General features: G+C 40.1%; 1 protein-coding gene across 1 annotated transcript; it reads right to left on the reverse strand.

Annotated features, from left to right (window-relative positions):
- Positions 1 to 289: 289 nt before the first annotated feature.
- Positions 290 to 9,573, reverse strand: LOC140070123 (olfactory receptor 10AG1-like). The gene is made up of 3 exons (XM_072116457.1): positions 9,476 to 9,573; positions 8,663 to 8,721; positions 290 to 1,230 (listed from the first exon to the last, which is right to left on the reverse strand). Exons 1-3 carry the CDS (start codon positions 9,571 to 9,573, stop codon positions 290 to 292), a joined length of 1,098 nt encoding a protein of 365 aa, XP_071972558.1.
- Between the last annotated feature and the right edge of the window lie 493 nt (positions 9,574 to 10,066).

A 10,066-nucleotide genomic window follows, 5' to 3' on the forward strand; every position in this document is an offset into this window, starting at 1 on the left:
TATATATCCTGCCAGCTCATTTCCCCCAGTATACAGCCAGCCCCCTTCCACAGTATAAAACCAGCCTCCTGCCCCAGTATATAGCCAGCCCCCTGCCCCAGTATTTAGCCAGCAGCGGGGGAAGCCGGAAAGGTGAGTTTTGATATATTTTTCTTTACTCGCGTATAACCCGAGTTTGGGTTTTCAGCACATTTTTTTGTGCTGAAAAACTAGACTTATAATCGAGTATATATGGTACTCTATATATTTAACCAAAATGTTAAAAAAAAACACACTTGACACATAGAACCTAGAGTGAAAGTTCTCTTAGAAGCTGCCTAATTAATTTTCTTAAAGAATTTTTCACGTCTGTATTTCTTAAAGTATAAATAAAGGGGTTCAATGGTGGTGTGATAACAGTGTACATAAGAGCAAGAAATTTATCATACTGACTGCCTTTAGGCCTGATATACACAATAATAATTGTGCTGTAAAATATACAAGCCACAATAAGATGGGAGGAGCAGGTGGAGAACGCTTTCTGTTTACCTTCATTACTCTCAATTTTTAATACCGTATGTATAATGTCAGTGTATAGCACTACAATTGTAACAAATGGGAAGACAACGGAAAGAACAGCTGCTATTTGAGTGGCCAAGTTACTAAAGGACGAGTCGGAACAGGCCAAATTCTGCAATGGAGCCAAGTCGCAGAAGAACTGGTTGATCTCATTGGGGCCACAGTAATCCAGAAGAATTGTGCAAATTGAAGGCATTAAAGAAATGATGAATCCGGCTATCCAGGGAACAATGGCTAAAGCAGAGCAAAATTTATGGGTCATTATAGCCGGATAACGTAAGGGGTTGTTGATTGCCAAGTATCGATCTACAACCATCAGGGCAAGTAAAAAGCACTCTGTTTCCCCCAAAGCATGTAAGGCATACATCTGGACAAAACAGCCAATCATGGATATGGTACTGGTAGCCTTCATAAGCAACGCTAAGAGTTTTGGTATAGTCACCGAGACAAACATTATTTCTAGAAAAGCAAAAGTCGTGATGAAAAAGTACATGGGAGTATGAAGAGAAGGTTCCACTCTTACCAATATAATAATAGTAAAATTGCCAAATATACAAATAACATAGGCCATGGTAGCGATGAAGAAAAGTATTTTCTCAAATATATCCAGGTTGTTGAAGCCCATCAGAACAAATTTGGTCACTGTGGTTTTATTAGCATCCTGCATTGTGCCTACAAAGGATAGTTAATGTAAGGAGATAAAAATACAACAACAACATAATAATGTAATAAGCATTTTAGAATTAATCTGCAATACATTTGTGTTGTGCTGAGATTGTACTGTATATATAGAGTCTTGTAATGCAGGAAGAGCTGAACATCCCAGTTGTGAGTTTTTATGATTTACTACAGTGCAACTACAGAACAACTTGACCAGATGACTGTACGTAGGGTAAAGGTTTAACGATTTAAAGGGTTGACCACTTTCATGAAAAAAAAAAAATTATAATAATGGCCACTTGCCTAAAATATATGTAAAAATACATTTTAATCCTCTATTGTAATAAAAGAAGGGTATTTGCCTGTCTACTTGATATCATCCCTGGTCCCACCCTGTTCTTCTACCTGCATCACAGACTGGGATGAATCAGCTGATACCATCTTCTTCATCTGGTTTTATCTGCCCATGAGCACTCACAGGCCAGGCTGCATCTCCAGAGTGTGCCCAGGTTGGGAGAAACATCATTCGCAAGGAGATACGCAACGAGAAGAAGAAAGAAGATGAAGAAGAGGCCGCAACGAGAAGAAGAAAGAAGATGAAGAAGAGGCCGCCGGATCTCCCAGTAGGATTGGCACAAGTTTGGAGAACTCCACAGGAAGGTAATCTACAATATTATTTTTTTAATACCCCAAAGTTCCAGAGTATAATTTATTTAAAGTGGCCAAACCCTTTAAGCTGTAAAACCTGTAAACGCAGCACTGGACTGTAAAACAGAGTAATGCATTATACATTATGGCTCCCTACAATTCAGAGATATTCTACCTTAGAAGCAATGTTTCTTGTAGGAGATGACTCTGTAATCTAGTTCGAATGGAACATTACATGTAATAGATATAATTTTAAAAAGTGTGTATATTAAAAATTCTAGAATATCATAAAATATTTTTACTTAAAAAATTAAAAAAAATATGTAATACATAAAAAATATATATAGGAGAGAAATAAAATAAATATAAGTACCCTAAAATGTTTGACAGTCAATATAATAAAATTATTGGTTGCTCAAAAAACCATCACTGAGGATGCATGATTATTGCAGATGTTGCATAAAATATTTTATGGCAAGTGTTACTTTTATAATGAAGGAAACAATTATATATACCCTGGATGGATGAGCCCTTCCCCACGATATGAGCCCCAGGGATTCCCAATAAAAGATAATGCAGATCTCGGAGGACAAGGTCTAGTTATTGTACAATATTCCGATTGCAACAATGGGAAAGAAATAAAAAATAAAAATTTGTTTTAAAAAATTAAAGGGATGTTACATGTCAACATAGACAAAAAGTAGACACACCGACAGGACACAAAGCTTAACGTATGGTGCAAAATATATTTTATTGAAGTATTAAAACAAAACCGTAAAAAGTAAACAAATTAATCAACAGGAAAGTACATGTAGCGCTGACACTCCCGATCCTAAGCAAATAATAATGTATGATGAAACATCATAAATGGAGCATGAACCCTAAGGGGCTTCCTTTACTCATCATAAAGCACCCATAGAAAGTCTTCTTTCAACACTGAAGCCTGAATCTTTATTTCAGTACAATAAATACGTGTGCTCCATATGAAATGTTTTTCTGATGCTTTTCGGGCCAAAACATGCCCTGAGTTTTAGCCTTTGTTTACACCCAAAAAATGTAAAAACCCACTTTCACATCAGAAAGGACTAGTTGGGCATGTTGCAGCAACACAAAATGATGGAAACTCACCTAAGCTCTCCCAGTGCTTTATACAGACAGTCCCCTACTAAAGAACACCCGACTTACAAACGACCCCTTGTTGCAAACGCCCCTTGGATGTTGGTAATTTACTGTCTTTTAGCCCCAGGCTACAATGATCTGCTGTAACAAATAAAAGGTGTCTGCAATTAAGCTTTTTTGTAAATCCTGGTTCTTATGACAATCCAACATTTTTAAAATCCAATTGTCACAGAGACCAAAAAAATTTGGTCTGGGGTTACAATAATAAAGTATACAGTTCCGACTTACATACAAATTCAACTTAAGAAAAAACCTACAGAACCTATCTTGTACATAACCCACATACGTGCCTGTATTGTGCTTCATGACAACTTACAATTTTTTTTTTAAACTTCAGCAAAGTGGTTAAATCGATTTTTTGGAAAATCCTTGGCATAGGATTCTTTAGTTGCTGTTTGCTGAATATATGTATCAAGTAACATTTGGGCACACTGTCATCCACCATTTATATAAAGTCTTACAGTGGGTATAGAAAGTATTCAGACCCTTTAAAATTTTGCACACCTTGTTTCACTGCAGCCATTTGGTAAGGTCAAAAAAGTTTTATTTTAGCTCACTGATGTAGACTTAGCATCCCATCTTGACAGAAAAAAACTGAAATATTTTTTTTCTAATATATTAAACAATAAAAACATGGCCATAAGTATTTAGACCCTTTGATATGAGACTGATATTTAACTCGCATGCTGTTCGTTTCCTTCTCATGTTCCTTGAGATGTTTCTACTCTTTCATTGGAGTCCAGGTGAGTTTAATTAAAGTAATAGGACTTGATTAGGAAAGGTACACACCTGTCTATACAAGACCTCACAGCTCACAGAGCATATCAACACATGAGAATTATTAGGTATAAGAAACTGCCCAAGGAAGGCAGAGACAGAATTGTGGCAAGGCCACAGGTTAAGAAATAATTTCTGCAGCACTTAAGGTTCCTAAGAGCACAGTGGCCTCCAGAATTCTTAAATGGAAGACATTTGGGATCACCACAACTCTTCCTCGACCCGGCCAACCAGCTAAACTAAGCAATTATGGGAGAAGATCATTGGTGTGTGAGATAAAGAAAAAGTCCAAGATCACTGTGGCTGAGCTCCAGAGATGCAGTAGGGAGATGGGAGAAAGTTATACAAAGTCAACTATCACTGTAGCCCTCCACCATCAGAGTGTGCCAACGGAAGTGCAAGCAAATGAAAGCTACATACAGTTTGCAAAAAAACACATCATGGACTCCCATACTAAGAGAAATAAGATTCTCTGGTTTTATAAGATGGAGATTGAACTTTTTGGTGTTAATTGTAAGCGGTATGCACGTAGAAATCCAGTCACTGGTCATAACCTGCCAAATACAATTCCAGCAGTTAAACATGGTGGTGGCGTCATCATGCTATGGGGGAGGGATAGGATGACTGGTTGCAATTGAAGGAAAGATTAATGTGTCCAAGTACAGAAATATCCTGGATGAAAACCTCTTCCCTCAGACTGGGTCAATGGTTCTCCTTCAAACAAGACAATTGGGCAGATTTACTTACCCGGTCCTGTCGCGATCTCGATCACAAAATTTGTGCTCAAAACCCCTAACTCGGCTTAAACTCGAGTCAACTGAAAAAATAGAGTCAAAGCTCACCTTTCTGACATCACCCATAGGTCCTCTTCTGTCTCCGATGCTCCAGAGCCACCTCGGGTCGTTCGGATCCTCTTCGGGTTCTTCTGCTCCTCTTCGGCTCCTCTTCAGGAAGTTCCGCTCCTCTTTGGGTCCCCTCGCAATGGCAGCAGCTCACAAACAATGACGTCGTCAAGCGGCTGACGTAATTATGTGTGCTGGCCGAGCAAGGAGACCTTGAGCGGAAGATGAGCGGAAGAATCCCAACAGGACCGAAGGACCCGACGCAGCCCCGGAGCATCGGAGACAGAAGAGGACCTACGGGAGACATCGGAAAGGTGAGTACAGTGTTATTTTTTTTTCCTACTACAGGGGCTGGGCAGGAGTATACTACAGGGGCTTGGCAGGCTGTATACTACAGGGGCTGGGCAGGATGTATGCTACAAGGGCTGGGCAGGCTGTAAGCTACAGTGGCTGGGCAGGCTGTATGCTACAGGGGTTGGGCAGGCTATATGCTACAGGGGCTGGCAGACTATATAGTACAGGGGGCTGACAGACTATATACTGGGAGACCAATGCATTTCCCACCCTCGGCTTATACTCGAGTCAATAGGTTTTCCAAGTTTTTTTGTATTGAAATTAGGGGTCGCAGCTTATACTCGGGTCGGCTTATACTTGAGTATATACGGTAATAGGCAACCAACAAAGCAGCCACAGTCCTCAGTAGGCATAACTATGATTGCCTCTGCTTAACATGTTACTCTGCAGTACAAGAGCAGGATCACACGTGCCACGTCCATTACACATAGCAGATTAAGAGAGAGCTTGCTGCTCATCATAGGCAATTGTCCTTGTCAGGTGTATGGAGGAGGCTCCCATTATTAAGGAAGGTAGACATCTGAAATAATTGCCCTTATAAGGGCACTCTGAAGAATCAGGCTGTTATAGTGCAGGGATATTGTTACTCATAATAGAGAATTTTAAAGCAATACATGATTAATAGCATTTTCTACATCATCCATCAAGATCTTGAAGGCCTTGTCTCTGTATATTATTTAGCTCAGGAGAAATCATAAATCATTATCATCAATAATACCTTGATTGCAAATGTGCTCTTGTCAGTGATACGGGTCAATATGAGCCTTCTTTATATGTCAGCCTCACATATGGAGACAGTGTCACATAGTACTTGCCATCATATGTAATCGTATACTGAACTTTTACGTTGCCACTTACATTTTCTACACTTTTAAATAGCAGCCCATGTACATGGGCATCATACCTCTCCTGATAATGTACAGCAGCAAGTCTCCCGACATTCACTTAATGTCCAGGAGCATGCGCCTGCCGGCCTGCGCACTCCTGTTGATCGCACCAGGTCCAGGAGCATGCGCACTCTGCGCTGCTCCGTCGGCAATAACAGACTGTCAGCTGACACTGTCATCTGACTTGTGCGATCAGCTGACTTCACACACTGACCGGGACATCATAACTAAGCCCATAGTAACCACCCCCTCTGTGTGACACTATGAATCGGACCTATCAGCCACCCTTCTTGGGGATGATTTCCCTATTTTATTTCTACTGGCTCTAAGCATTGTAAGTGGGAGGAGACTTACCTTTATATGTTCAGCGTTGCCTCGCCGCTGACACTAATAGCCCTACCCCTGATGAAGCCAGCTTGCTGGTGAAACATGTCGGGGGGCTAAAGTGCACAATTCCTTTTAATCAGCAGTGTGGTTAGGCTCTGAGTCTTACTCACAATATACAGTTCGCCAGTCTTAATCTCTTAATGACAGCATAGTGTGACCAATAGGACGTTATCTAGTCATAGACTCCTTGTAGTTAGGGCTCTGGTCATTCTATATGATTAACCCCTATATACCTTACAGAGGTTTAGCACTAATTGGTCTATGATTCTCATATATGAACACAAGTGAGAAAAACCTGAATGGAGGCAGGAGTGTTGACGCTTAGAAAATCCTCGATAGGTAAGTATAAATGGCTCAAAAAGAGTACTTTTTTATTTTACAAAATAAAAGATATTTCTTTTAAAAGATTGTTAAAACAATAAAATGCTACGCGTTTCTGCTCCGTACTGGAGCCTTCGTCAGGCCATGCTCCGGTACGGAGCAGAAACGCGTAGCATTTTATTGTTTTAACAATCTTTTAAAAGAAATATCTTTTATTTTGTAAAATAAAAAAGTACTCTTTTTGAGCCATTTATACTTACCTATCGAGGATTTTCTAAGCGTCAACACTCCTGCCTCCATTCAGGTTTTTTTACAATGATCCTCTTCAGCCTCGGAGCCTGGTTCGAGTGCTGCTGATCTACAGGAGACCACCGGCTGCTGGTATTACACTTTACATATGCATTATGCCTATGTAAATAGGTGAGTGACCAATTTACCCATCCATCCTTCCCCTTGTGCATTACTGTCTTCACGAGGTTGCGCTTTCTCTTTTTCTTCTCTCCTCAATTACACACCGATTGGATATCTTCTGACGAGGTGTATATAGAAATCCGAGTCTCAAGCAAATGAACACAAGATTGATGTTCATTCACACAAGACATGATTCATTGCTAAGAGTGCGAACAGGCAAATACCTGTCACAAAATAACCCTTTATACTGGTGATCCAGTGGAGTCTGCCACCTCCTCGGTCACGCCACATTTAAGTCTTAGCGATCTTAGATCGCACACATGGCGACAATGTGATATACCAGTAGTGAGTGAATACTCCTCTTTGACCCATTGAGCCTACTCCACTGTGTTTTTAATATTTTTCTCTAGAGTACTTTGTAGCTTTGCTACCACACACCTTTTTAGTTTTGTGTATAATAAAAGTGAAGTCTTATAATATGTAATGATACACTTCTTTGTCCGGATATGGGTAAACTTTTTTCTGCCAGTGGCAGCTTTGTGTCCTTTTGAGTAATAAACCCCCTGCCGCGACATTTGGTCCACTTTTTGTAATAAAACTTGTCAGTGAATAGCAAAGTAATAAGTAGATTGTAAAAGTGCTAAACATAGTGAATAGCAATAATATGTGAATCAGTGTAGTTGTCAGTGAAAAGCACACACTGATACACTACTGCTCAAAAGTTTGAGGTCACCGAGACAATTTTGTGTTTTCCATTAAATTCATATTTTTATTTTTTGAAATGAGTTGCAAAATGAATAGAAAATATAGTCCAGAGATTGACAAGGTTTATTTTTAATTTGAACTTTGCTCTTATCAGAGAATGTTCCTTTTGCTACAATTACAGCATTGCAGACATTTGGCACTCCAACTGTTCAATTGCTGACGTAATCTGAAGAAATTTCACCCCATGCCTCCAGAAGACCCTCCCACACGTAGGATTGGCCTGATGGGCAATTTTTGCGTACCATATGGGCAATCTGCTCCCGCAAAAGCTCAATGTGGTTGAGATCTGGTGACTGGGCTGCCACTCCAATAGAGATAGATGACAGCTACCTACTTTTTCCCTAAATAGTAGCTGCATAATTTGGAGTTGTGCTTTGGGTCATTGTCCTGTTGTAGGAAGAAATTGGCTCCAATCAAGTGCTGTCCACTTTACCAGGACTAAGGAAACCCCAGACCATCACATGACCACCATGCTTGACAGATGAGGTCAGGCATCTTTCAGCATCTTATTAGTTCTGCATATCAAAAATGTTCTATAGTGTGATCCAAACACCTTAAACCTAAATTTGTCTGTCCATAAAACATTTTGGTTCTTCTGTCCAATGTCTGTGTTCTCAGATATGGCTTTTCCTTTGCAACCCTGCACTGAAGTCCAGCATTATGGAGTTACCGTTTCACTGTAGAGGTTAACACTGATGCTTGGCAGGTACTATTTAATGAAGCTGTCAGTTGAGGACCTGTTAGGCGTTGGTTTCTCAAAATAGAGACTGTAATGTATTTATCTTGTTGCTTAGTTGTGCAGCGGGGGCCTCCCACTTCTCTTTCTACTCTGGTTAGAGCCTGTTTGTGCTCTCCTCTGTAGGGAGTACATACCATTGTAAAAAATCTTCAGTTTATTGACAATTTGTCGAATTGATGAATGGCCTTCATTTCTAAGAACAAGAATAGACTGTCAAGTTTAATATGAAAGTTCTATATTTTTTTTATTGCCCATTGTCAGGGTTTCATAGAACAAACAAATGTGATGCTCCAGATTCTCAACCAGCTCAAAGAAAGGTCAATTTTATAGCTTCTCAAATCAGCCAAACAGTTTTCAGCTATACTAGTACACCTCCATCCTACAATAAAGTCTTATCAAATCTACATTGAATATAAACTTAACCCACTAACAATTTCAGGGATAATGCAATGCATGATGCATGTGGCATCTGCAATCTGCAGGAGGGGAGCATTGTAATCTGTAACTGCCATTTAGCCCTAAACGTCAGATGGGAACACAACCACTAGTGTATCCTCTATTTTTCTACCATGAGCTTGAGTGGTGGAATTAAGGATATTATTTTATCTTTATAGCAAGGATGTAGTGACTTATTGGAAAACCAGGCCCTTCCCTCGCTGACATAAAAGATGCAAAAGAAAAAACTGGGCCCTTCTTCTCACTGCCAAAAAATAAAAAAATGGGAAAAAGTGGGCCTTTCCTTTCACTTCCATAAAAGACGCAATGGGTATCCAAAAGCATTTTTGGTCTATGCATGACTTAATGCAAATAGTGTTTTGGATAAGATGACTTTTTCAACACAATTTTTGTGCTGAAAAAGCCCCACTCGGTTTATAGTCTAGTGTATAAAAAAACGTAGTACTCACCTCTCCAATACACCCTGGCATCCTCTTCACCTTGGAGATCACCTTCTCTCTACATCTTCCAGCTTCCTGGCAGTGCGAGCTGAGGCACGTCTTTGTACTATGCCAACATGTACACACTGTGACACAGCTGGTGTCGACATGTCGCGTTATTGTGTGTGTGCGGGCAGAGGGCATAGACCTTCTTCTGACCGCATTACGGGGAAGCCAGAAGATACAGGGAGAAGGTAGCTGCGGTGAGAAGAGGACACCGGGTGAGTGCTGTAGTTGAGAACTAAGTTTATTATCTTATCATGAAAGCGGACTCTATCGGACATTTCTTTTAAAGGGGGGGTCTAATGAACAATTTTTTTTTTTTAAAAAGGGGCTCTGCTGGATATTTTCCTTTTAAAGGGGGGCTATGCTGGGCATTTAATTTAAAAGGTAGGATCTGCTGCACACTTTTTTTTAGAGGGGGGGGTCTGCTGGTCATTTTTTTTTTAATGGAGACTGCTGCTTGACACATTTATATAAAGGGGTCTCTGCTGGACATTTTTTATAGGGGGCTCTGCTGGACACTTTATTTTTAAGGGGGGTCTTCTGGACATTTCGTCTTAAAGGAGGGCTTAGCTGGACATTTCATCTTTAAGGGGGCTT

This window comes from Engystomops pustulosus, chromosome 7 (assembly GCF_040894005.1).
Source record: "Engystomops pustulosus chromosome 7, aEngPut4.maternal, whole genome shotgun sequence".
Lineage (NCBI taxonomy): Eukaryota > Metazoa > Chordata > Amphibia > Anura > Leptodactylidae > Engystomops > Engystomops pustulosus.

Bases quoted from the DNA above. Each gene is read 5' to 3' on its own strand.
- LOC140070123 (XM_072116457.1), bottom strand. From the start codon at position 9,573: ATGTCGACACCAGCTGTGTCACAGTGTGTACATGTTGGCATAGTACAA. The intron at 8,722-9,475 runs GTGATCTCCAAG...TCTTGTTCTTAG, and splicing joins CTGGAAGATGTAGAGAGAAG to AAATGAAGGCCATTCATCAA. The intron at 1,231-8,662 runs GTATGTACTCCC...TATCCTTTGTAG, and splicing joins ACTGAAGATTTTTTACAATG to GCACAATGCAGGATGCTAAT.